General features: G+C 54.3%; 1 protein-coding gene across 5 annotated transcripts in view; it reads left to right on the forward strand.

Moving 5' to 3' along the window:
* Positions 1–27,159, forward strand: part of Pask (PAS domain containing serine/threonine kinase) — a 40,409-nt gene that overhangs the window by 12,287 nt on the left and 963 nt on the right. For 3 of the 5 annotated variants that reach the window (XM_071619470.1, XM_071619471.1, XM_071619473.1), the window contains 12 exons: positions 128–262; positions 2,202–2,462; positions 2,893–3,043; positions 3,899–4,049; positions 7,672–9,434; positions 13,127–13,308; positions 13,625–13,792; positions 16,593–16,718; positions 16,811–16,945; positions 20,077–20,276; positions 25,086–25,219; positions 26,696–26,978. In XM_071619470.1, coding sequence (XP_071475571.1) covers positions 128–262; positions 2,202–2,462; positions 2,893–3,043; positions 3,899–4,049; positions 7,672–9,434; positions 13,127–13,308; positions 13,625–13,792; positions 16,593–16,718; positions 16,811–16,945; positions 20,077–20,276; positions 25,086–25,219; positions 26,696–26,978 — 3,689 coding nt within the window. The remainder of the gene's footprint in view (positions 1–127; positions 263–2,201; positions 2,463–2,892; positions 3,044–3,898; positions 4,050–7,671; positions 9,435–13,126; positions 13,309–13,624; positions 13,793–16,592; positions 16,719–16,810; positions 16,946–20,076; positions 20,277–25,085; positions 25,220–26,695; positions 26,979–27,159) is intronic. The other 2 variants (XM_027951695.2, XM_071619472.1) reach the window with 2 other exon arrangements.

Consider the following 27,159-nt stretch of genomic DNA (forward strand, 5'->3'; position numbering starts at 1 on the left):
CTTGAACTTCTGCCCAATGTGAGAATGGTCTTGCTTTTGGCTCACAGGCACTGGAGTCTAGGCAGCTTCAAGCCCAGGTGCACAGGGCTCTTGTTGCAACCCTTACGAGTGCCGTATGTTTCTCCAGGGAACCATCACGGCCTGTGACAGCCTCTTCGCTCATCTCCATGGCTTTGCCTCGGGTGAGGATGTGGTTGGACAGCATCTCCCAGACCTCATTCCATCTGTGCAGCTCCCTCCTCCTGGCCAGCCTGTGCCAAAGGTAGGATGCTGACCACCTGGGCCACATGTGGGCGTCAAGTTCTGAATCCGTAACCTGACAACAGGACAGCCTTCAGCCCTCTGTGCTCCGAGGTGTGGCCAAGGGCTGAAGCCTGTGTGTTCTCCCAGCTGACCGCTGTTGTCTCCTCAGTTCTCTTGTCAATGTGCACAGGGAGGGCAGCATGCTCACAGGGTACCAGTAGAGTTCTCCACCTGGACCAATGGGATGCACATATATAGAGACAAGAGGGGATTTATTAGGGACTTGCCTTTTGAGGTCACAAGGCCATAGCCCACGACCCGCCATCTATAAGCTAGAGACTCTGGAATTGACCCGGGTGTGGATTTGTCACATTTTTGAAAGCCTGAGGACCTGGGAACACGAACGAAAGCAGTGCTTTGAAGTCCAAAGCCACCCCCAGTGTCTCGGCATCAGTGTGCGCACATGCCCGTGTCCTGGAAGCCCCTTCACAGGCACTAGAGGCAGTGCTGCTCAGCTCTGGGTGTTGCTTGTCCAGGCAAGTCCACACCTCAGGTGGCCCTCACGCCCTGGAGGCAGGACGGCTGTGTCCCACAGGAAGTGGGTGGTGGGGTCTGGGCGTGGTGGAGTGCTCGGCCAGTGTGCCAGCCCTTCCCCGGGGGACTTGTCCCAAGGTCACCTCTGTCTTCCTCAGGTGGGGACTGACTGCTCTATTGGTCTCTGGTCAGTGCCAGTTCCTCTGGCGAGACGAGAGTCATCTGGAGTGTTCCCTGGGTGTAGCTCTCTAAACTCAGCCCCTGAGCCTCTTTTGCTACATCAGATTCTCCAGCTTCTAGGAGGAGCCCTTGTCCCCACCTCCTGTGCTCTGAGCATTGGCCACGTGGGCTTCACGGCTGGCAGGGCTGTCTACTTGTCTACCCTGGGCACTGCCTGGCAGCACCTGCTCACAGCCCTCTCCCCCAGAGATACACCCTGGTAAGGCAAGGCAGAAAGCACAAGTGAGTGTGTTCTTAGCCCCAAGTGGGCTACCATGTCCCTCAGGGGTAGACAGGGACATGCTGGCAGCCAACACAGAGGGACCTGTACCCTGTCCTCACAGGGCTCACTGGGGCCTGGGCCTGCCTCTGGCTGGGTCGGGGCGCTGTGCTGCCCGTCTGCGGCCTGGCGGCTGCAGGTTTCCAGTCTGGAAGGGTGGGCCCCTAAACAGGGTGGGGGCAAAGGCTTGGGTCTACCTTACCACCCTGAAGCCCCTGAAGACTCTGAAGTGTTTGGCTGGGAACACTGTGTTAGTCAAGAGACAGGACTCTCTGGGCATGGTGATCCCAGCGACTCGGGAGGCCGAAGCAGGAGGCAAGTTGGAGGCCAGCCTCAGCAACTTAGTGAGACCCTGTCTCCAAAGAAAAAACCATTATAAAGGTCTGGAATGTAGCTCAGTGGTAAAGTGCTCTTTGGTTCACTCTCTAGTGGCCTCTGAAGTGTCTGGGGGGGAGTCCTAGTAGGGATGTGGTGGGACAGTGACGTGCAGGGGGAGTGTGATACATGCACTTGGTGGTGTGGCAGAGGGAGGAGCCGAGAAGGCAATGGGGAGTCAGTGACAGCAGGAAGCGGGGGCCCCCAGTCCCAGTGGACTCCGAGCTCTTCCTCCACGCAGAACTGAGGGCAGTGCCCAGAGTGCGGGTGGCACAGCTACCCACCCTGGACAGCTGGAGCCCTGGTCCCTCACTTGCCCATGTCTTGGTTAGCTCACTAGGCTTTTCTTGAATACCCTGGCATGTGCTATACCCAGGCCACTCTTGAGTCCTTGGTGTCCCCTGCTGTCATTCCCCAGGCAGGGTGGGCTGGGGGACAGCAGGTGTGGGTGTAAGGTGCTCCTGTGCTTCCTGAGGGGGTCTCACAGCAGAGAAGGTCTGCTCAGCCCCCCAGCCCAGCTGCCCTGCTGAGCCTGGCACCTCTCTCGTAGAGTCTGAAGATCCAGAGGTCTGTTGGCAGAGCCAGGGATGGCACCACCTTCCCTCTGAGCCTAAAGCTGAAGGCCAAGCCCAGTGACCCGGAGGTGGCCAGCAGCAAGGAGGCCCCCGAGCTGGACTACTGGGCATCAGTCTGGGTGTTCTGCACCATCAGTGGGCTTGTGACCCTTCTGCCGGATGGCACCATCTACGGCATCAACCACAGCTTTGCGCTGACGCTGTTTGGTTACGGAAGGACAGAGCTCCTGGGCAAGGTGGGCTCGTCGGGGCTGCGGGCTTTCCACCCACTTGGGAGGCTGGCCCTTGTGTATGGGGGTGGTGGCTCACAGATTCACCCAGGAAGGAGCGCGGGCCCTGGCGGGGAGCCTTGCTGACGGCCACCAGGTCATTTCCCTTGGCCGATTCCAGAGTCACCCCGGGGAGGGAGAGGAGTGCTGTTCCCAGTGAGATCTGGTCTGGCTGATGGGACCAGGTTTGGGTCACAATTGCAGTGGCTTCAGACTGGTTCATGTCTGAAAATTTGACCCCAGTGTCTTTCCTGACCTTAGGAGGAACTGTCCAGAGACTTGCTCCATTTGTTTAATTTTTTTTGCCAGTTGTTTTCATTTCAGCCCCAGCAGAATGTGTCCAGGAGGGGGCATAATGAGTCCCCCAGGTCTTGAACTGTCACTTTTTGCCTCCCAGAATATCACTTTCCTGATTCCTGGTTTCTACCACTACATGGACCTTGCCTATGACAGTTCTTCACAGCTACCAGACCTGGCCGACTGCCTGGACATCCACAGTGAGAGCAGGCCTGGGCAGATGAGCTGGGACCCCGGCAGCGGAGCCCAGGGTGAGACATGGCCTTCTCTCCCCAGTGTGCCCCTGGCGGCCCAGCCCCACCAGGGCCATGCCTCCTACCAGAGATGGGCTTAGGGTCGTGGCTGGGGACTGAGTGAGGGGCACCAGTCCTGTTTCCGTGTTTGTGTCTCTCTCAGGCCTTCTGCTCGCCAGCGGTAGGGCAAGGTGTGGGGGCTCTTCTTACAAACGTATTGGCAGCGAGAAGCTGAAGGAAAGGGCTTCAAGAAGCCATGAGTCGTGCCCTGTCGAGCCTCAGCCACAGTCTTGGCTTCTGGGAGGGGTTCATGTAGGTCCATGTGGCCCAAGATGGAGTGGATGAGCTGTCCTCTTTATTCCTAAGTCAGATATTGCTGGCACGTTTGTGGAGTTTGTAACGTTCACCCCTTTGGTTTTTACTTGGCACTTAAACATGTCAACAGTATTCCTGAGCCCTGTGTGTGGACAGTCTCAGCCTGCTGGTCTCTGGGGAGAAGCTCCCAGCCTCCTGTGCCCAGCAGCCGGCTGTAGCTCAGGACACTGGCAGGCTGTGGGGCCTGTGACAGGGGCCCTGGCACCCTTGGTCACGCTCTGCCCTCGACCCCTCAGGTGTGGTTCTGGGGTCCCTGGGCCCTGATGGGGTCTGAGGATCCAGGTGACGTAGTGTGGGGGTGCTGGGCGGGGTCTCTGCTCTCTAGTGGGAAGGAGCAGTGGGGACAGGATGTGAGTGTCAGGTACTAGCAGGGTGCGTTGTGCGCATCGGGCTGGGCCGTGGCCCTTGTGGGTGGTGCTCCCCTGGGACGCCGGGTGCCAGCAGCTCGGGCTGCAAGCGCTGTGAGTAGGGTGCAGGCCTTCCCGATTCTGCTCTCAGATCTGAAGGTGAACGTGGTACGTGCTGGTGACCGCCTGCTGCCACAAGAGGAGCCCCTGCAGCTGGCAAGAAGCCAAGACATCTCCCCTGCTCAGACACAGCAGGAAGTAGGAGCCTGGCTCCCTTCCTCCTCGTCGGAGCCCTCACCGGGGTGAGTGCTGGTGGGAAGTGCAGGCTGGTGGAGGAGCTGCTCCCAGGGTGGGGGGTGCAGTTCGGTGATGCACCTGGCTCCCACAAACCCAGCACCTGCCCTGTCTGAATGGTGACATGTTTCTCCCAGGTTGCCCACTGAGTGTTCTGCCGTGGGACGGGGTGCCCACAATGCCATCTTATCCCGTGGCTGTCAGAGGTCAGGGGCGTTTAGGTAGACTTAAGAGGGCTGAAGCTGGCCTGGCCTGAGCATTGTGGAGATCATATGAAGCTGTTTTCTTTGCACGTTTTTAAATAAAGTATCCTACATGGAGTGAAGGACGTTTATGTTAGATGACTTGGGAAAACAGGAACAAAGGCTCACTGATTCTGCTTCTCAGTCCTATTGTGCTCAGTATTTTGGTGTTTTTAGCTAGTTTTTTCATTAAAAAAATATATACGTATTATCGAATAAAACATGTATATGTATATGTAAAACGCATATATGTGTGTGCGTGTGTGTGTGTGTATACATACATATATATATATATATATATATATATATATATATATATATGTAAATTATATTTTGGTGCTGGGCATTGAAGCTGGGGTATTCTAGCCCTGGGCTACATTCCTAATTTCTTAAATTTATTTTTATCTTGATGGCCTTGTTAAGTTGTCCAGACTGTCCTCATACTAGGGGTCCTCGTCCTGCCTAGTTGCCAGGTGGCTGGGATCAAGGGTATGTGTCACATGTCCGGCTTAAAATCCTATTTTACGCACAGTGTTCAGGAGCATGCCTGAGCCTCAGATGTGCACATGGAGGGCAGATCCATGGTCTTTTCTGCCCCCGGATCTCCTGGTCTGTACCCTTACCACCATGCATTGGAGCATACGTCAGAGTTTCCTGTCCTTGGGCCTGAGCTGTCCCCTTTGTCCTTGGGTCTGCCTTCTTTAGTTTGTTGTTGTGGCAGCCTTCCTGGACTTATTTTAAAGGAGTACATGGGTGTGTTTCAAGGTCAGAGCAGCAGTGACAGGTGGACTCCCCTTGGCCCTCTCCAGACCTGCCTCCTCCCACTCTGAGGACACTTGTCAGCAGCTCCAACCCTCCAGACCCTCCCCCTATGCGAGTCAGCATGGATGTGTGTGTGTGTGTGTGTGGTGTGTACCCTTGTGCCTGGCTTTTGTCTAACAGGACAGGATTGCTGCATGTTGTCCTGGCTGTGTGTGCTTGTGCCTGCTGACCTCTTCCCATGCAGCACCTCTTCCCAGCAAGACCCCCAACAGCACCTGTTGTTCCTTCCCTGCTGTTTGGTGTCAGGGTGTTCCTTTGATTCGTCTCCCTGGCTCCCTCCTGGCTCAGGTTTGCTTTGGGTGGCATGAGAAGCGTACCCATCTGCAGATGAGGGGAGCTGGGAGCTGGCATGAGTGGCCGATGCTGGTCAAGTGCCCCAGCCTGGCTGGGCTGCTTACTCCTGCCAGCTGCCAGTGAGTGCATCATTCCAGGAGTGGGGTGTCCAGTGGGGTCACTCGCCAGCCGCTCTCCTCAGGATCAGGGCAGAGTGCCTCTTCTAGGCTCGTGTTGTTCAATGAGGAAGCTACACTGCATTGGTTAAGTCTTACATTTTCTTTTAGGTGGGACAGTTTTAGATCCTAGGGGTTTGCGTAGTTATCGTTGGTGGTGCTGAGGATGGAACCATGCCTTGCTCACACAAGGCCGAGGTTCTGCCGCGGAGCGGCTCCCATCCCACCTGCAGCACGGAGTAGTGCGTGACATGCCCTTCAGTCACCCACTCACTTGTTCAACAGATAACGGGCGGAGAGTCGAGGCTTCTCTGTGACATTGTGGTCTAATTAGGAATGCAAGCTGCTGCGTCACCAAGTCCAAGTGGGAAGTACAGAAGGAGGAGGGAGGCACGTGTTCTGGGGTTCTGTCGGGCTTCCTCCGCCGCCGCCTCAGGCCCCAGCATTCTCGCTCAGGCTCAGCTGTTCTAGTGAATTGATGCTCATGCTGAGGGGGTTCTCCTGAGAGGCAGAGGCTCAAAAGGACTCCACATGAAGTGACATTGGTTCAGGGGTCTCCACGGTGGCAGGTCTTGGTGTCCCTGCTTTGGGGCCTATGATCCCTGGGGTGACCTGGGTGCAGGTCCCAGCAGCTCCTGACGCTGTGTGGACTCTGGGAGGTAGGAGTGGAGGTGCCCTACTCCCCGGTATCACGTGACAGCCACACCCCTTGCTCCCGTGCTGAGTGGAGGGCAGAGCGTGGTCTCCAGGGGAGCTGGGGAGGGCCATTCCGTGGTCATGCTAACACGTAGAGACTCTGCAGGCTCACAGCCTTAACCCACATCTTGAAATCTAAAAAGTCCCCAACATGGAAATTTTTCCCTAAATTTGATGCTGGAGCATGTTTGATGATTAAACCCACCCTGAGCTGATGGGCAGCCATTGATGTTTTCCTGCTACCCCACACTGCGGTATGTAGAGGCCTCATGCTGGGTTTGTCCTGTGGAGTTCCTTCAAGTGACTGATGATCTTTCTGAAATCCAAGAGCACATCTGGCCCAGGGGTTTAAGGTGGGAGGGCTGTGGATGGGGTGATCAAAGAGGAAAATGGACCCTGGGGGCCCCCAGTGGTTAGCACCTCAGAGATCCTCAGGGGGTGACTGAAAGTACAGAGCTGCCCTGAGGTCAAGGCCGCATGTCCTGACCATGGAACACCACATCCAGAGGCTGCCCAGATTCCTTGGTGTGGACCCCCCTCTGCTGGCCCTGGAGAAGGACGCATGGTCCCCTGAGCCACACGAGGCTCATCTCTGGACATGCAGTGCTTGGACAGAGAGGGTGGGAGTGGGCATGGAGGGATACCTCTGCAGACACCCCTCCTCCCACAGGACAGCTCTGCTTCTCAGACCCCTGCTGACAGTGCCCTCCTCTGCACTTCTGTCCTGGTGCTGGCCCTGGCCTCTTCTGTCAGTGGGAATCACTGCTGCATTCTTGCTGGGCGGCAGGTGTGAACCTGCCTCTGTGCCCTGTAGGATGTGCACTTGTTTGGCATACCTGCTGCTCAGTGGCCAGGCACAGGCTACAGTTTGTGGTGTGGGCCTGTGCCCTGGGGGCACTGTGTCAACTGTCGCAGCCTCCCCCCTGCTCACCACTTGCTGGAGGCACTTGGGGGAGTTTCTCTTTGTCCTCACCCCCACCTGCTCCCTTCAGCCTGTTGGCTGGCCTGACCGTCTCCCCACTTGACTGTGAGGGTGGTGGCATTCCTAGCCAGTCAGTGGGCTGGTGTGGAGTTTGCCAGACACTGAGTCCCCTCTGGCCCCTCACTTCAGGCCTTCAGTGTGGCAGAGTGAGCTGCACACTGGCAGCAGGCTGCCTGGGCCGCGTGCAGGCTGAGCTGAGCACTGGGCCTGGGTCTCTGCACTGTGGCAGTCTCAGCACCATCTTGATAAAGCCTTGCTAAACGAGGATTTGTCTGACAGTATTGGAGAGTAGGTGCTTTATGTATTGACTTGGTTGCAAAATTTAATCTTTTTTGTTGTGAATTTTATGGTGTTAAATGCTTTGTGTTTTAACAGAATGGTTCCTCCTGTCTCCTTTTTTGTGACTGCTAATGCCTGACATCTGAATTCCTATTTCCAGGGTAGACAGTGTCCCTGAGGGAAGCCCGCCCGCCCCCCACGGAGAACAGTCATCATCCACGGACCAGCAAAGTGTCCCTGAGGGAAGCCCTCCAGCCCACAGGGAACAGTTGTCACCCAGGGACCAGCAAAGTGTCACTGAGGGAAGCCCACCAGCTCACAGGGAACATTTGGCACCCAGGGACCAGCAAAGTGTCCCCAAGGGAAGCCCTCCAGCCCACGGGGAACAGTTGTCACCCAGGGACCAGCAAAGTGTCCCCAAGGAAAATCCTTCAGCCCATGGGGAACAGTTGTCACCTATGGACCAGCAAAGTGTCCCCAAGGAAAATCCTTCAGCCCATGGGGAACAGTTGTCATCTATGGACCAGCAAAGTGTCACTGAGGGAAGCCCGCCAGCTCATGGGGAACAGTCGTCGTCCGTGGACCAGCAAAGTGTCCCCGAGGGAAGCCCGCCAGCCCATAGTGAACAGTCACTGCCTGAGAACCAGCAGAGTACCTCAGAGGAAAGCTCCGTGACCCATGGTGAGTCTTCGTTGCTCCAGGACCAGCAAGATGCCCCAGAAGGGAGCCCACCAGCCCAAGATGACCAGTCACTGGTCACAGACCAGGAATGTGCTGCCTTGGGGAAAGAGGAGCCTGCAGCAACAGAGGACCCCAGGCAGGGTCCCCTGGAAGAAAGCAGGTCTGAACCAGTGGATACAAAATCCTGGGCTTTGTGTGAGGGTTCTGAGCCTGCAGGCCCTGCTGAGGACAGGGACAGTGGCCTGAGTCTGGAGGCCCAGCAGGAGCTGATCGGTGTCCTCAGCCCTAGCCCTTGGACTGATCCTGCCAGACTCCAGGCCCAAACTGTAGGACAGCTGGCAACGGGGGGCCTCCTGATGCACTGCCCTCTCTATAGTAGCAAGTGGGCCCTACGGCAGCTGGCTCCCAGCCCCTCAGGGAGGGCAAGTGTCTCCTTTGGGACGCCCACTCTGGATGAGCCTTGGCTGGGGGCACAGGACAACCGAGAGGAGCTGCAGACTTGCTTGACAGAGGAGAGGCTGCCTAAGCTGAGCTGCACAGGGCCTCTGGGCCTCTCCTGCCGTGAGCAGGTCCCAGCAGAGCACCCACCCTCCGCCCCAATGTCCTTCTGCGATCTTGGAGGCAGAGACCTTCACAGCAGCCACTTGGGCAGCTCCTCGGCCTGCTATGCCTTGGCCACTGACCTTCCTGGTGTCCTAGAGGTGGTGGAGGCCCAGGAGGCCCAGGAGGCCGATGTGAATTCTTATTCCTGGAACCTAAAGGAGCTCTTCCTCAGCGACTTGGCGGAACGAGCTTCATCCAGCTGCTCCTGTGCCACATCTGAACTCAGTGAGACACCTTCTCCTGTGGTGGTGGACTCTGATGAGGATGTGGGCCATCTCCATAGGCAGAGACCAGATATCCTGGGGGACAGGGAACTGTTGCTATTGGCTGGCACCTACTTTGACCCTGGTGATGGCCTGCAGTTCCAGGAAAGCCATTTAGGACACGATCAGACAGAACCCTCTGAGATTTGTTTGGTGTCCTCTGAACATCACAAAGCACATGACATGGAGAGCCCGGACTACATCCTTCCCACACTGGATGTGAGCCCTGAGCATACGTGCCCGTCAGCAGAGGACCCAAGGCTAAGCGCTCAGGTCACTTCCACACCCGTGGCACCCAGGGCTACCAGCCTGCAGCAGCAGATCCAGGAGGGCACCTACTCTGGGAGCTGCTACCACCGAGACGGACTGCGGCTGAGTATGTCTTGGCCTGGGAGGGCCCGCGGCCGAGTTTGCCTGGGAGGGCCCGCGGCTGAGTGTGCCCGGGAGGGCCCGCGGCCGAGTGTGCCCGGGAGGGCCCGCGGCCGAGTGTGCCCGGGAGGGCCCGAGGCTGAGTGTGCCTGGGAGGGCCTGAGGCTGAGTGTGTCCTGGGCAGGCTTGCAGCTGAGTGTGCCTGGGAGGGCCCGCGGCTGAGTGTGCCTGGGAGGGCCCGCGGCTGAGTGTGCCTGGGAGGGCCCGCGGCTGAGTGTGCCTGGGAGGGCCTGAGGCTGAGTGTGCCTGGGAGGGCCTGAGGCTGAGTGTGTCCTGGGCAGGCTTGCAGCTGAGTGTGCCCGGGAGGGCCCGCGGCTGAGTGTGCCCGGGAGGGCCCGAGGCTGAGTGTGCCCTGGGAGGGCCCGCGGCTGAGTGTGCCTGGGAGGGCCCGCGGCTGAGTGTGCCTGGGAGGGCCCGAGGCTGAGTGTGCCCTGGGAGGGCCCGCGGCTGAGTGTGCCTGGGAGGGCCCGCGGCTGAGTGTGTTCTGATAGGGCCTTTAGCTGAGTGTGTTCTGATAGGGCCTGTAGCTGAGTGTGCCTGGGAGGGCCTGCGGCTGAGTGTGCCTGGGAGGGCCTGCGGCTGAGTGTGTCCCTGGTATCTGTGGGCTGGGGCTACATGGGTCCCTGGCCTGGGAGTGGCTGGGGGGCCTAAGTGTGTCCTGGGTGGGTCTGGGGCTGAGTGTGTTTCTGGCCTGGGTGGGACTGGGGCTGTATGTCACCCTGACCTAGGGAGGCACTGCTGCCTCAGAGCATCACAGCAGAGCACAGGTGGTCTTCATCTTGGGGTCTATGGAGCTCTCATCTTGGAGAAGGTTTGCTAAAGGATAATATGTTGTCGTTTGACATTAGGATTATGGCACATTTGCCTGAGGAGAGGGAGCCTGGGTCCCCTTTGTGGTGCTCTGTGCTCTAGCACCTAGTCTTGATTTCCAGGAGGCTCAGAAGGGGTGGGGGTCTCGTGCTGGGGCCTGTCCTTCCAGCTCCCACTGGTCCCCAGGTCACACTGAGCTGCCAGGCAGAGAGTGCTATGTGCCCAGCGGACATCTGCTCTGCCCTGTGCTCCCTTGCTTCTCTGCAGGGGCCCTGAAGCCCCTTCTTCATGGGCACTACAGCCAGGCTCTGACTTTTCCTAATCTCTGGGTCCCCCTTGTTCTAGCTAGTTGTTTCAACATTGCTGATTTTGTGGTGTTGATTGCTTACTCCATTTTCTAAATTAAAAAAAAAAAAATGTGAGTAACACACGTTATTTGTAGAAATATTAAGAAATAAGGAGGAAATACAATCAGCTCTAACCAGAATTCCACCACCTGAAAGTAGACACCAGGGTTTTAAAAAAAATTTTTTAATTTGTTCTTTTTATACATGATAATAGAGTGCATTTTGACATACCATACACATGCTATATCCTACATGGAGTGTGAGTTCCCATTCTTGTGCTGTACATGATGTGGAGTGCCCCTGGTCGTGTGTTTACACGTGAGCATAGGAAAGTGATGTCTGATTCATTCTATTGTCTTTCCCATTCCCTTTTCTTCCTTCCCTTCATTTTCCTTTGTCTAATCCAGTGAACTTCTATTCTCCCTCCTCCACCTTAGTGTGTGTTAGCATCTGCATATAAGTGAGAACATTCAATATTTGGCCTTTGGTTTTGGGGGTTGGCTTATTTCACTTAGCATGATAGTCTCCAGTTCCATCCATTTACTGGCAAATGCCATGATTTCATTCTTCTTTATGACTGAGAACATTCTGTTGTGTATATATGCCACATTGTCTTTATCCATTTATCTTTTGAAGGATACCTAGCCTAGTTTACCTATCATGAATTGAACTGCTATGACACTGATATGGCGGTGTCACCGTAGTATGCTATTTTAAAGTATTTTCCATATAAACCGAGGAGTGGGATAACTGGGTCCAATAGTGGTTTCACTCAAAGTTTTCTGAGGAATCTCCATACTGCTTTCCAGAGTGGTTGCACCAATTTGCAGTTCCACCAGCAATGTATGAGTGTACCTTTTCCCCACATCCTCGCCAACACTTATCATTGCTTGTATTCTTGACAATTGCCATTCGGACTGGAGTTAGATGAAATCTCAGTGTAGTTTTAATTTGCATTTCTCTAACTGCTAGTGATGTTGAACATTTTTTCACATATTTGTTGACCAGTCTTACTACTTCTTCTGTAAAGTACCTGTTCAATTCCTTTGCTCATTTACTGATTGGGTTTTTTTTTTTTTTTTTTTACTTATTATATTTTTTCATTTTTTAGTTGTAGTTTGATACAATATCTTTATTTATTTTTATGTGGTGCTAAGGATTGAACTCAGGGCCTCGCCCGTGCTAGGTGAGAGCTCTACTGCTTAGCCACAACCCCAGCCCCCTATTTGGTTTTTTCGGTGTTAAGTTTTTTGAGTTCTTTACATATCCTGGAGATTAGTGCTCTGTCTGAGGTGCAGGTAGTAAAGATTTTTCTCCCATTCTGTAGGCTCTTTCTTCATGTTCTTGATTGTTTCCTTTGCTGTGAAGACGCTTTTTAGTTTGACACCATCCCATTTATTGATTCTTGATTTTACTTGTGCTTTAGGAGTCTGGTGGAGGAATTTGGTTCCTCAGCTGATGATAGGTGATTGAGCCTACCTTTTCATCTAGTAGGTACAGACCCTGCCATCTGCCTAGGTCCTTGATCCACTTTGATCTGAGTTTTATGCAAGGTGAGAGATGGGGGGTCTAATTTCATTTTGTTACATTTCCAGTTTTCCGAGCACCGTTTGTTGAAGAGGCTTTCTTTTCTCCAATGTATGTGTACGGTGCCTTTGTCTAATTTGAGATAACTGTATTTATTCGGGCTTGTCTCTGTGTTTTCTATTCTGTATCGTTGGTCTTCACGTCTGTTTTGGTGCCAATACCATGCCATTTTTGTTACTATAGCTCTGTAGTATGATTTAAAGTCTGGTGCTGTGATGTCTCCTGCTTCACTTTTCTTGGTAAGAATTGCTTTGGCTATTCTGGCCCTCTTATTTTTACAAATGAATTTTATGATTGTTTTTTGTATATCTGTGAAGAATGACATTGGGATTTTAATAGGAATTGTATAGAGCTTTTGGTAGTATGGTCATTTTGACAATATTAATTCTGCCTATCCAAGAACATGGAAGATCTTTCACCCTTCAGGTCTTCAGTTTCTCTCATTAGAGTTTTGTAGTTTCACTGTAGAGGACTTTCACCTCTTTTTTTTATATTGCTTCCCATCACTGATGTGTGAAAACACGGTGGATCTAAAATACCTTGTTCATATTGATGTCCCTGAGAGGGCCCTGTAAAAGTGCCTGGTGATGCACACGACACCGGAGCTTTGTACCAAAGCCCAGAGTGGGTGTGTGGCTTGGACCTGGTGTGACTGCGTGACCAGTGCCTGTGGACTGTCACATTCTTGTCCCCTCTGCCTGGCTGTTCTGAGGTGGGCTGTGTAGTCTCTGGTGCTCTGCAGGGTGTCCCTTGGCTCCCAGCTGCCCCACATGCTGCGGTGGTGGTGTCTCCGGGCCGGGGGCTGCTTGCCCTCACGTGGACTGCTGTGTGTGGTCCGCGTGCTGTTCGGGGAGCAGCGTCAGCAAGGTCCCTCCTCCTCACCTCTGTGCTTCAGGTATCCAGTTTGAAGTGAAACGCGTGGAGCTCCAGGGCTCTGCAACCCTGTTCTGCTGCTGGCTGGTGAAGAACCTCTTGCAGAGCCACCGCAACTCAGCCACCAGGACCCGCCTGCTCATCGCCAGCCTGCCCAGCTCCACCCACTCCATGAGCGAGCTCCCTGGACCCAGCCTCGGGGAGGTTGGTGTCTGCAGCTGGCGTGGGCCTCCTGTTGGCCTTGCTGTTTGGCTTTGTTTCCCGGGGGTGGGAGTGGGGTCTCGTGGTCTTCTGTCTTCTCATACCCTGTGTGCAGAGCAGATGCAGGCCTTTGAGTCTGCACATGCTTTGTGTCCAGGGTTGGGGGTGCCAGTTTGGATCAGGGTGTCCAGGCTGCCTAGAAAGGCTCCCTGTGGGCACGGGAGGAGGGGCTGTGCTGCTGGGGATGGTGGGCCTAGAGGGGGGGGCCACCTGGCTTTGTGGTGGCAGGTCTTCCTCAGACCTTCCTTTGCCTTTGCAGATGCTCAGAGCCAAGCCCTGGTTTGAGGAGAGCCCCACACCCGTGGAGCTGGCAGAGCTGGCCGCCTGTGAGGGGGAGTACTCCCACAAGTACAGCACCCTCAGCCCGATTGGAAGTGGGGCCTTTGGGTTTGTCTGGACCGCAGTGGATAAGGCGCAAAACAAGGAGGTGCTCTGGCTCTCAGGGGGGGCCTGGCTCTGCTCTTGCTCTCCCTCTGTGGGTTCAGTGGGAGAGAGGGGTCTTAAGGAGAGCACGCCCTGCAGGGCTCACATTGCTGCTGGGGTGGCAGTCCTGCTGCACGTGGTCCAGAAGGCTGCAGCCACTCCTGGGGTTGGCATGCTAAGGCCCCCAGCTCTCTTGGCATGGGGGATACTCTCCCGCCCACATGCCTACTTTTAAACCAAACTTGTACCTCCTCCTCTCACCTGGAAAGAAATCCTCCCAACATTATTGAGCAGGCCAGAAGGTATACTTGAAACTAAGTACAGAGCACAGTCCCTGGCACAGCCATCCTAATCAAGGGGCACGACTTGTCCGCAACACACAAGCCTGTGTCCTGGCCACAGACCCTGGGGCTTAGCCCTGCCTGCCTGGATGCTGTGTGGACTGAGCGCAGCACCTGTGCTCTTGGGGTGCTGAGCTGTGTGGACTGAGTGCAGCACCTGTGCTCTTGGGGTGCTGAGCTGTGAGGGACTGAGCGCAGCACCTGGGCTCTTGGGGTGCTGAGCGCTTTTTCATGTGCTTATTTGCCATCTGCTTATTTTCTTTGCTGAAGTGTCCTTGTCTCCTGTGAACTTTTAAAAAATTGCTTAATCTTGGAGCTACTTCCCCAGCACTTTTTATTTTTTATTTGAGACCAGGCCTTCTTCAGTTGCCCAGGCTGGCCACACACTTGCAGTCCTCCTGTCTCAGCCTCCTGAGCTCTGGGACCCCTGGCCCCATGCCGGCTCCGGGTGAGCTGGTTGCATTCCTTCATCAGAGGCCTGCTGTGCAGATGTGTTCTCCAGTCAGAGGCCCGTCTTCTCGTCCGCGACAGTGCCTTTCAGGGACAGAGGTTTGGATTTTGGTGAAGTCCAATTTTATCAGTTTCTTCCCATGGATCATGTGCTCCCTGTCCTGTGTGATCCAAGGTCACAAAGATTTCATGTTTCTCTCTTCAGGTTCTGGGTTTGAAGCTTTGCTTGAGGCCTGTGGTGTAGTTGGAGTGATTTTGCACGTGGCACAAAACACACTTGAGGGTCATCTTCGCATGGGCATGTGCACCAGTCGGCACAGTTGTTAAAAGGTGTCCTTTCTTTGTCTGGGAGCATTGTCAGACATCACTGGACCACTCCACCAACCTTGGGTGTGGACTGCGAATTCCGTCAACTTTGTGTCCTGAATTAAGTGTCCCTGGTCTGCCGTGTCACTGCTGTCCTGAAACACTGCCGTATTCCCTCTGTCAGTGCTCTGTGGTGGTGAGGCGTGTGGCTTGAGTGTGGCGGAAACGCTTCTTCTGCCTCTGGGGTCAGTGAAGTGGCCTTGTAAAGGCAGACCTGGAAGTAGCCCCTTCCTCTGTCCCCTGCAGGAGTCTGTGCACAATTGTGTACAATGTGATTTCCTCCTTAAACATTTTGTAGGATTGAACAGTAGAATGGTCTGGGAGTGGGTTGCTCTTTAAATGCAAGTTTTAAACTACAAATCAAGATTCTGAAATAGAAGGTGACTTCTGTTTCTGGCTTCTTGAGTGAGCTTTGATGGTTTGGGTCTTTCAGGAGCTTTGTTTCATCCAGATTATCAAATGTATCAGCATAAAGTTGTCTGTGATACTTCAGAATCTTTCAGTGTCTTTGGCGTCTGTGATTTTATCATCTCTCTCATACTTGATATTGTGTCTTATTGTTTTTTGATCTGTCTGGTTAGAGGCTTAATGTTATGGCTTCATTAATTGTCCTTATTGATCTGTTTTTAGTTTTGTGGTTTCAATTCTTTATTATTATTATTATTATTTTATTTTGGATTTAATTTGCTTTGCTTTTCTTCTTCTTCTTTTTTCTTTTTCTTTTTCTTGTTACCAGGGATGGAGCCCAGGGGCACTTTACCACTGATCCACGTGCATACCCCTTTTTATTTTTTGTGTTGAGATAGGGTCTCACTGAGGTACCCATGCTGGTCGATAGCTGTGGCCCTCCAGCGCGGCCTCACTGGTGGCAGGGATCACAGATGTGCCCACCACGCCTGGCTCCTACTTTTCTGAGGTGCCTTCTTACATGGCTTAGTTGAGCTTTTCTCTTCTCTAGTGTAAATATCAGTGCTCGGAATTCCTCTGCAGCTTGGCTTCATCTGTGGCCCACGTTGCCATATTCTGTGTTTTGTTTTTATTCACTTATAAATGTTTTGGCTATGTGGAAACGTGTTGTTTAATTTCCAGGTAGTTGGAGCTGTTCAGGTCTCTTTCAGTTTTCAACTTCTAGCTTAGTGTACCCACAGTCTGAGAACACGCTTTGTGTTATGTTCCGGCACGTGGCCTGACTTTGTGAAGGCCCTGTGTGCTCTGCTCTGTCCGTCCAGTTTGTGGACTTGCTGGCTGGCCTCAGAGTCAGTGTTGAAATGTGTCTAAGGATGGATTGTCCTTTATTTTCTCTTCTCCCTGGGCCTGTTATTTTGTTCTCCTGGTTAGGACACAGAACTTCAAGGAGGATGAGGCTGCATGGGTGGTCTGGGCAGCACCCCCCCAAGGTCTCCACGGCTTCTTTTCTCAGGCACTGCTTCCTGGGCCCCCTTCACTGCAGTCCATGCATGAGACAGGACAGGCAGGGATTCCCCCGCATCTGCTCAGCTGCTGACTGCCTGCTTCTTCCCGCTGCGGGGCTTGTGTTTGCTTGGGGGAGGAGAACACTGCCGCTCTGCTGTTGCCAGGGGCAGGTAGTGGACATCATGTGGAATGGGACACAGAGGACTGTCCATTATGTCCTCACTGTTTCCACAGGTGGTGGTGAAGTTCATTAAGAAGGAGAAGATTTTGGAAGACTGTTGGGTGGAGGACCCCAAACTTGGAAAAGTCACTCTGGAGATCGCGATTCTCTCCAGAGTGGAGCATGCCAACATCATCAAGGTGAAGGAGGGAGCCCTGACGTTGCTCCTGTAGAACATCCTTCATCTGGTGGTTGACGTCAGCAGAGCTTCCCTTGGCCTTGCCTTTCCCAGGTGCTGGACGTGTTTGAAAACCAGGGCTTCTTCCAGCTGGTAATGGAGAAGCATGGCTCTGGCCTGGACCTCTTTGCTTTCATTGACCGTCACCCTAGCCTGGATGAGCCCCTGGCAAGCTACATCTTCCGGCAGGTGAGAGGGTCCAGGGCTGTGTGGGTTGGATGGGCACCATTGATGGACATGGGTGGCCAGGGACTCTGACTGGACTCACTTCTTTCTGAGCTGGACCTGGTCTTCAGCCTTGGGATTTTGTGGAGTAAGATACCTACTTTGAGAAGAGAATCCTGTGGTTGAGACAGAGAAACTAAGAGAAGAGGCCAGAGAGTGACGTGGCGTGAGCACAGAGAGGTGCTAAGTGACTGAGCTTCCTTTGTATGTGTAGAGTGTCCTCAGAGGTCACAGACGTGAACCACTCAGACCGTCACGGAGGCTGAGCCTGTGAGTTAGCTCTCAAGTCCTGTCTCTGCAGACCAGGAGACCACAGGAAAATCAGTACTGCAGTCTTCTGGTAGACATTCTGGGAGTGACTGTGGACCTGCAGGTCACGGCTGTGAGTCCTAGATGTCCCAGGAGCACAGGTAGAGCCACCCTGTCACCTACAGGACAGGGCTGTGAGTCCTAGATGTCCCAGGAGCACAGGTGGAGTCACCATGTCACCTACAGGACAGGGCTGCTAGTCCTAGCATGTCCCTGGGGCACAGGTGGAGTCACCATGTCACCTACAGGACAGGACTGTGAGTCCTAGATGTCCCAGGAGCACAGGTGGAGTCACCGTGTCACCTACAGGACAGGGCTGTGAGTCCTAGATGTCCCAGGAGCACAGGTAGAGCCACCGTGTCACCTACAGGACAGGCTGTGAGTCCTAGATGTCCCAGGAGCACAGGTAGAGCCACCGTGTCACCTACAGGACAGGGCTGTGAGTCCTAGATGTCCCAGGAGCACAGGTGGAGTCACCGTGTCACCTACAGGACAGGGCTGTTAGTGCTAGATGTCCCAGGAGCACAGGTGGAGCCACCGTGTCACCTACAGGACAGGGCTGTGAGTCCTAGATGTCCCAGGAGCACAGGTGGAGTCACCATGTCACCTACAGGACAGGCTGTGAGTCATAGATGTCCCTGGAGCACAGGTGGAGTCACCGTGTCACGTACAGGACAGGGCTGTTAGTCCTAGATGTCCCAGGAGCACAGGTGGAGTCACCGTGTCACCAACAGGACAGGGCTGTTAGTCCTAGATGTCCCAGGAGCACAGGTGGAGTCACCGTGTCACCTACAGGACAGGGCTGTTAGTGCTAGATGTCCTAGGAGCACAGGTGGAGTCACCGTGTCACCTACAGGACAGGCTGTGAGTCCTAGATGTCCCAGGAGCACAGGTGGAGTCACTGTGTCACCTACAGGACAGGCTGTGAGTCCTAGCGTGTCCTGGGGGCGTACGCCCATGGCGTTAGTTCCTGGTTCCTTGGTGAGTACAGGTGAGATCCTGGTGTGTTACTTTCACTCAGTGCCTTCCTCTGTTTTGTACTGAAGTGTGCATTTGTCCCTGTGCATTTGTCATTTTAGTGGCTAGGGAGTGATCAGCAGAGGGGTGGGAGGGGCAGGACTCTGCCTTGGGAGGTAGAAGGTGTTGTTCCCTGGCTGCCCCCAGCTCCTGGGAGGGTGGCCACCAGGCCTGTGTTGATCTGTTTCCTGGGAGGGCCTGGAAGTTCCATGGTGTCTGTGGGACTCTCCTGGACACCTGCCTGAGGGCTTCGGCTGCCTGGCTTTCCCTTCCCATGCTGGACCCTCTTGCTCCCCTCAGCTAGTGCCACGAATGTGTCCTAGGACTTTGTGGTCCCTAGAGCCCCTATGTGAGGTTTCCTTGTAGTGAGCTCTTAACAGTGTTGCCTTGTAGTTGATTTTGTGGCTGATGACACAAGTAACTATAGCAGTTCATATTTTAACATTTTTGTAAAAGTTTCTGGGTATAAACTTACATGTGTTAACATAGTTGAATATAGATCCTTAGTTTGGAGTAAACACATTATCATATACAATACTGCCAGTTATCAGCACCTTGCCGCAGCTCCCCGTCTGCCAGGCCTGGGGTGCAATGGGAGCCGAAGCCTGTGAACTGTTGTGGAGTCCTGCGAGCAGCCCTTATGTGCAAGGCATGGGAGAGCGGCAGGAGGTTGGCTTCTCCTCCCCGCTCAGCACTAGTTAATAAGTCTTAGTGAGACTTTCCATGTTGTAATGAAAACGTGGCTTCTGTCATTGACTGGGCCTGACGGGAATATGCTGTGTGTGCATGTATGCATGTCTGTTTGGTTTATGTCTACATATGAATGCGCATGCACTTGTTTATGTGCAAGTGTGAACACGTGTGCATGTATGTGCATGTGAATGTGTGTGTGTAGGTGTGTAGGTATGTACTATTTATGTGTGTGTGTATATATATATATATATATATATATATATATATATATATACATACATACATATATTTGTTTATTAAGTGTAAGTTACTTAGTGGGCTTAGTGGTCCTGCCATTAGTTTGCTTCTGATTGATTTTGAAATGATTGACTGCACTCTGGGATTGTTGAGTTGATGGGTCCAGCTACCCACACCGTGATGCAGTCAGACCCGCTGTGTGTCTTTCTGGAATCCATGGAGAGGCAGGAGAGGTGGGGCCTCTGCCATCGGAGATGCAGAGGGGGCCAGGCAGGTGGGTCCATGACTTTTGGAGAGGAGCTTGTTTCCAGTGGAGCCCCTCGTTCCAGATGGTCAGAGTCCTGCTCCGTGGGGAATCCTTGTGGGTGTGCCTTGCTGCTCTTTGAAGATCTCCCAGAGCCCTGGGCAGGAGCATCTGTACCTTCTCAATCACCCCTTGCCGACTGGACCCTGGGCAAGTGGCTCTCCTGCCCCATGAGCTGCTCGTGGGCACTTCCTGTTGGACACCAGTCTATACGGTTGTTTGCTCTCCGTGTGTTCTTGAGGTCTGTTCCTGCCAAGCTGGTTTCTGTGCCTCCCACGGGGACCAGATCGGGTCTCCAGCCCCCAGCATGATGCACTGGCAAACGAGTTTTGTTGGTGGTATTTTTCTTGTTTTTATATATATAAACTATTTTTTTTTTTTAGTTGTTGATGGACCTTTATTTTATTTGTATGTGGTGCCGAGAATCGAACCCAGTGCCTCACACGTGCTAGGCAAGTGTGCTACCACTGAGCCACAACTCCAGCCCCTCTTGTAAGCATTTATTTTGACAATAAATGCCTCTGCCTAATTCCAGCTGGTGTCAGCAGTGAGTTACCTGCGCTCAAAGGGCATCGTGCATCGGGATATCAAGGATGAGAACATTGTGATCGCGGAGGACTTCACTATCAAGTTGATCGACTTTGGATCGGCTGCCTACTTGGAAAGGGGCAAATTGTTTTACACCTTCTGTGGAACGATCGAGTACTGTGCTCCTGAGGTTCTCATGGGGAATCCGTACGTAGCTCGTGTGTGCCCTGTCACTGTGCCTGCCCTTTCCACTGGGCCTCAGGATTAGTTTGATTTTAGGGGAAATGGCTTTGGTCAGTGCCTCTTTGTGACAAGGGTGCTGAGTGATAAAGGGTTATGTTTCAGAGAATAAGTGGGCAAACATGCAAAGTGGTCAGAGGGTGCTGGGCAGTGGACATGGGTTCATTCTACTATGTTTTGTTTCTCAATTTTTGTTTTTCTTGAGTTTGATATAAATTAGGAAAATATAGAAAGTAAAGATGAGGGTCCCCCAAAATGGGACTTGCTGGGAGCAGTGGCACACACCTGTATCCCCAGCAACTTGGGAGGCTGAGGCAGGGGAATCACAAGTTTGAGGCCAGCCTCAGCAACATAATGAGACCCTATCTCAGAATAAAATTTAATAAAGGGCTGGGGGTATGACTCAGTAGTAGAGCACCCTGGGTTCAATCCCCAGTACCAAAAACAACAAAAAAATACACAAAACCCTGCAAAAATAAAAGATGGGACTTTACTACGTAAAGTGAAGACACTTCTTTTTTTTTTTTTTTTTAATTTTTATTTGCAGATGGACCAATGTCTATATTTTATTTATTTATTTTTATGTGGTGCTGAGGATCGAACCCAGTGCCTCATTCAGGCGAGGCAAGAGCTCTACCACCGAGCTACAACCCTAGCCCGAAAAACTCTTCTTTAGCTAGGTTTATTTGGTGACAGGAATAATAACCTACTTCAATAAAGTCTTGTCAGGCTGGCCATATTAGAAATCAAGCAATAGCCAGAGTAGAAGCTCTAGGAGTTGTGGGGAGGATGGACGGTGGGGGCTTAGTCCCTGAGAGGCCCTTCATTGGTACTGCTTGGCCACAGTCAGCCCCAGGGTACTGCCCCTGCTGGGGAGGAAGTGGACCCTGGGGGAAGATGAGTTTGCTTCTCCTCAGGTGGGGGAGCCTGTGGACGGCAGGGGATGGCCCTTGCAGCGTCTCCTCCTAGTGCTAGGAGTCCCCAGAGGAGTCGGCTGACAGTGGTTTCTGCTATGTACACATCCTCACCGTCTCTTGCATGCTCAAATTGGGTGTCTCCACATACGAAGTATTTTATTAAGTCAGGTTCAGACACGTTGGTATTAAGAGAAATGCAGCTAACGTGCACCTCTGGAGGGGAGTGGGTGATTGGGCATGACCCGCCTGTATGGTCCTGTCAGCAGTGTGCAGGGTTACCCTGCTGGGCTGGCTGGAGCTGGACTTGGCCCTTGGCCTGGATCCAGAGTGTCTGGTTGTGGTCACCACTGTGCCACACACTCCGAAGGCTCACATGGGAGGTGAGGGCCCAGAGCACAGTCTCCCAGGTCCCTCACCCTGAGCTGGGAAGTGAGGGCCCAGAGCACAGTCTCCCAGGTCCCTCACCCTGAGCTGGGAGGTGAGGGCCCAGAGCACAGTCTCCCAGGTCCCTCACCCTGAGCTGGGAGGTGAGGGCCCAGAGCACAGTCTCCCAGGTCCTTCACCCTGAGCTGGGAGGTGAGGGCCCAGAGCACAGTCTCCCAGGTCCCTCACCCTGAGCTGGGAAGTGAGGGCCCAGAGCACAGTCTCCCAGGTCCCTCACCCTGAGCTGGGAGGTGAGGGCCCAGAGCACAGTCTCCCAGGTCCCTTCACCCTGAGCTGGGAAGTGAGGGCCCAGAGCACAGTCTCCCAGGTCCCTCACCCTGAGCTGGGAGGTGAGGGCCCAGAGCAGTCTCCCAGGTCCTTCACCCTGAGTTGGGAAGTGAGGGCCCAGAGCACAGTCTCCCAGGTCCCTCACCCTGAGCTGGGAGGTGAGGGCCCAGAGCACAGTCTCCCAGGTCCCTCACCCTGAGCTGGGAGGTGAGGGCCCAGAGCATAGTCTCCCAGGTCCCTCACCCTGAGCTGGGAAGTGAGGGCCCAGAGCACAGTCTCCCAGGTCCCTCACCCTGAGCTGGGAGGTGAGGGCCCAGAGCACAGTCTCCCAGGTCCCTCACCCTGAGCTGGGAGGTGAGGGCCCAGAGCACAGTCTCCCAGGTCCCTTCACCCTGAGCTGGGAAGTGAGGGCCCAGAGCACAGTCTCCCAGGTCCCTCACCCTGAGCTGGGAGGTGAGGGCCCAGAGCAGTCTCCCAGGTCCTTCACCCTGAGTTGGGAAGTGAGGGCCCAGAGCACAGTCTCCCAGGTCCCTCACCCTGAGCTGGGAGGTGAGGGCCCAGAGCAGTCTCCCAGGTCCTTCACCCTGAGTTGGGAAGTGAGGGCCCAGAGCACAGTCTCCCAGGTCCCTCACCCTGAGCTGGGAGGTGAGGGCCCAGAGCACAGTCTCCCAGGTCCTTCACCCTGAGCTGGGAGGTGAGGGCCCAGAGCACAGTCTCCCAGGTCCCTCACCCTGAGTTGGGAAGTGAGGGCCCAGAGCACAGTCTCCCAGGTCCTTCACCCTGAGCTGGGAAGTGAGGGCCCAGAGCACAGTCTCCCAGGTCCTTCACCCTGAGCTGGGAAGTGCAGGTTCCAGGCTGCTCATGGCAGTCCCAGAGCATGGCAGCCCTCAGCCTGCTCCAGCCTTTTCCTGGGCCTGTCTGGCCCCTGTGTGCAGTGACTGGACTTTTTGCCTGCGTGGAGTGTGGGGTTCTGTTGGAACCTCCATAAGTGACGTTTCGGATTGATTTGGTCACCCTGGCATCCGTGAATGCTGGGGTGGTCACCCTACTCCAGTGTGGGAGGGAAACTAAATGTCTACTGTGGCCCAGGACAGGGCTGCCTAGGAGGTCCTGCCCCTATGCCCAGCTGGGCAGCTTCCATGAGGGGTGTGGGTTCCAACCTGGGCTGTGGCTCTGAGCTGCTCAGTGACCTCCTCTCAGACTGACCAGCTACAACCTAGAGGAGCCCCAATCCTGCTCTCACCTCTCCCAGAGCCCTTGTCTGGCCTTTTCTTCTCATGCCGTGCCTCCTATTAGCTATGCAGGGGGACAGTCCTGCTCCTGGCCTCTGGGTCAGCCCTGGCTGTGTCCTGTTGCCCGTCCTCTCCACTGTCCTGAAAAGGCTGTCTGAGCTGCGATTTCCACCTTCACTAGCAGTGCTCTTCCTTCCTGGGCCGTATCCATCTGATTCTTGTTTTTTTTTTTTTGTGGTGTTGGGGATTGAACCCAGGGTCTTGCGCATGTGAGGCAAGCACTCTACCAACTGAGCTATGTCCCAGCCCCCAGTCTGATTTTTATATATATTTTTTATTATGGTAACATACATAACGTAACATTTGCCATCTTAAGCCTGAGCTTGGGGCAGTAAGCACATTCATGCTGTCTTGCAACCACAGCCACCACCTACCCAAAGCACTTTTTTTTTTTTTTAATATTTATTTTTTACTTATAGGTGGACACATATCTTTATTTTATTTTTTTATATGGCGCTGAGGATCGAACCCAGGGTCTTGCACGTGCTAGACGAGTGCTCCACCTCTGAGCCACAATCCCAGTCCCCCAAAGAACTCTTTATCTTCCTGAACACTAACACCCACGACCCTCTGCAGCCTCTGCCTCTGGTGTCCTACCTCTGTCTCTACAGACCTGCTTCCTTTAGGGACTGGACCTCCCAGGAGTGGGATTCTGCGGTGCCTGCCTTCCTACTGCTGGCTTGTCTGGCTCAGAATCAGGTCCTCAAGGTTCCTCACGTGGCCGCTGGGGCACGGTCTCCCTTTTGTGGGCTGGTACGAGCTGCTGGTGGGTGCTTGCTGCTGCCGCCACCTGGCTACTGTGAACCTGTGGTTGTGTGCGAGTAGCTCCTACCCTTGGCTTTGCAAATAAAAGTCTTATTAGAACATGGCCACGTGCACATGCGCCTTCTCATCCTCTGTGGCTGCTCTGTGCCATCACAGCAGAGCTGAGTCGCTGGCACAAGGCCACACGCCTGCGAGCCTAGAACATGTATCATTTGGCCAGTCCCAGCCCCACTCTTTCCAACATTCTTGAAATCTCTGCCATGAGATGACATAAAGGCAAAGCCGTTTACTTGACTACCTGCTCTAGCTTCCTGCAGCCGCCCCTTCACTCGCTCTGTGGTGGCCTCTGCTGCCCTTGCCTGGGTTTCTGCCTCCTATGGCCCAGGCTCCTGTGGTCCCTGGACAGCAGAGGCCCTGTCCTGGGCCCCTCTCGTGCTGTGGCTGCTCAGGGCTCCGTGTCTGATGGTGGCTCTCGTGGGCACTATTGCTTCCCAGCTGGTGCCTGCTTGAGACTGCTCTGAGCTCCACAGACTGACGCTCAGGGCCTTGGGCAGCGTGGGACAGCACAGGGCAGTGCAGGGCCATGGGCCTGCTTGGCAGCTGCTCCACCTTGCCGAGCCCTGTGTGCTCTGGTGTAGAATGAGGACGACACTCCTCTTGCTAGGCTGCTGGGAGGGTTAGGGTTCAACCACCTGACGGCCTGGTGCAGCTGGCAGCATGCGTGAGGTTGTGTGATAACAGGAAATAACAGTGCCCCGCCCCTCCCCAGTCTTCTTCTTCCATCTGGACCAGTTCCTAGCCCCACCCTGTCCTACTGTCCTCTGCCTGCTCTGTCCACTTGTCCTGTGTTCTCACTGCTCTGAGCCTGACCTCGTTGTCATGTGGTCTTTCTACAAAGCACACCACTCTGTGCTGATGACCCCTCATGAGGCCGCTCCTGACCTCCCTGCCTTCTCCAGGAAGCCCTCCCCCCGGCCTGCGGTCCCCTGAAGGCCTTCCCACGCAGGGAAACCTAGCTGGTGGCACTGTGGGTGGGCTGGGCAAGCCTGTGCTATTCCATGAAGCCCTGAGATGCTCTCTCCTCCTCACAGCTACAGAGGTCCGGAGCTGGAGATGTGGTCTCTGGGGGTCACACTGTACACACTGGTCTTCGAGGAGAACCCCTTCTGTGAAGTGGAGGAGACCGTGGAGGCAGCTATACACCCCCCACGCCCTGTTTCCCAGGGTGAGCAGGATTCCCAGATGGTGGGGAGATGTCGTGTCCTGGGCTGCTGTCAGCTCCTGTTTCTGTTTCCTCGCATACCAGTGATCTTATTTACCTTCCTTTTCTATTTCCTGTGCTTTGATCTGAACATAAGAATGATTTGAGTGGGGCATGGTGGCACACCAGGGCTGAGGCAGGAGGAGAGCCCAAGTTGCCCCAGACTGGGCAACTTAGTGAGACCCCGTAAAACAGAGCACTTGCCTAGCATGCACAGACCCTAGGTTCAACCCCTAGTAATGCGTGCGTGTGCACACACAGGCAGATGAGTGATTTCAAGAAGACTTAAAAAACTCTGGATGATTTAGTTCTTATTAGTGTCTCTTGGGTGTTAGAGGCCCTTTGTCAGTGATAGACTTCACAGTTGTACCCTTTCTGAGCAGCACCGGGAAGATCAGGCATGTAGGTCAGAGGAAGGACTAGACCCCAACCACTCACCTTGGAGCCTCCCCTTCCAGAGCAGGGTGATGGTTGAGGGCTCAGCTCCCCTCAGGCTGCATGCTGTTTGCCTCTGGAGTGAGGACCAGGTGGTGAGGCAGATGTGGGATCAGTGGCCAGAAAGGCTTCCCAGCCTGGAGTGGGCTGCTCAGTGCTTCCACACCAGGAGGGGCCCCAGGGACTGGCAGGAACAGTCAGGTGTTAGCCAGGTGACTGGACACCAGGGTTCCCAATTCCCACGTTAAAATCTATAAGACAGCAGCATCCTCGTGCTCAACATCTGTGCCTGGATTCTTTTCTTGTTAGAAACTGTTGTCTGGGTCAGCTCAGGCTGGGTGACTGCACCGCAGATGGGCCCTCAAACAGCAGACATTGATTCCTCACAGTCTGGGAGCTGGAAATCTGAGGACGAGGTGCCCTGGGTTCTGTTCTTGGTCAGGGCTCTTTTTCTGGCTTGTAGGTGTCCTCTGTGGATTGGAAGCCTAGTCCTTTCCCTCTCTTATAGGGATGCTCACCCTGTACCTCAGGGCCTCAACTAACCCTGATGGCCTCTGGTGGTCCCACCTCCCTGATGTCACAACGGGGTTACCACTTCAACATGCACAGTTTTGGGGACACAACCCAGCTAGGGCACCCTAGCAGAGCATTTTTAGAGCTGTGCTAAGGTCACAGCTCTGTAGCATGCTGCTCCATTCACAGAGGTTGTCCCAGGGGTTCTCACAGGTTCACAGGGTGTCCCTGACACCCACATTGTTGGAGGAAATGGAACCCAAATCTAGAGCCAAAGCTTCAGCTTCTCTCAGAGTCCATGCTCTTCCCATGGGGCCAGTCGGGGGCACCTTGCCAGCTGCCTCTCTCCAGCCTCTGTGTCCCCCCCGAGTACTCACAGCTCTGCAGAGCTGCGCTCCTGACCGCAGGCCATCTGGGGCGCCAGGCCTCTGAGTCTGAGTGAGTTGGGTCTCAAGCTCCAGGCTTCCATTTTAGGGGTGTCTATCTCCCCAGGAGGCCTTCCCTGGGCATTCCAGGCCCAGCCTGAGCCCCAGCCTCCTCTTCCTCCTGCCTCGAAGAGACTCTGTGGGGGTCTGAGATGTGCTCTGCTAGCCCCAGCCTGGATCCACCTGTGTTTCTTCATCTCCAGCACTCATGAGCCTTGTGTCTGGGCTGTTGCAGCCTGCCCCCGAGCAGCGCACCACTCTGGAGAAGCTGGTGATGGATCCGTGGGTAACACAGCCTGTGAATCTGGCTGCTTACACCTGGGAAGAGGTGTGTCGAATAAGCCAGCCAGGTGAGGGCTTGCGTGGTGTGGGGAGGTGCCCGGGCTATCTGGCCAGGGGAGGCCCCCTCCTCCTTGCTGTCCTGGATACATGTCAGGCCTCGCAGCTGCCTGTCAGAGAGGGATGGATTCTGTGCCAGAGGCCATTGGATGTCACCAGGGTTCAGGGAATGGCTGTGGCCTTGAGGGAGGG

Source organism: Marmota flaviventris, chromosome 11 (assembly GCF_047511675.1).
Source record: "Marmota flaviventris isolate mMarFla1 chromosome 11, mMarFla1.hap1, whole genome shotgun sequence".
Classification (NCBI taxonomy): domain Eukaryota; kingdom Metazoa; phylum Chordata; class Mammalia; order Rodentia; family Sciuridae; genus Marmota; species Marmota flaviventris.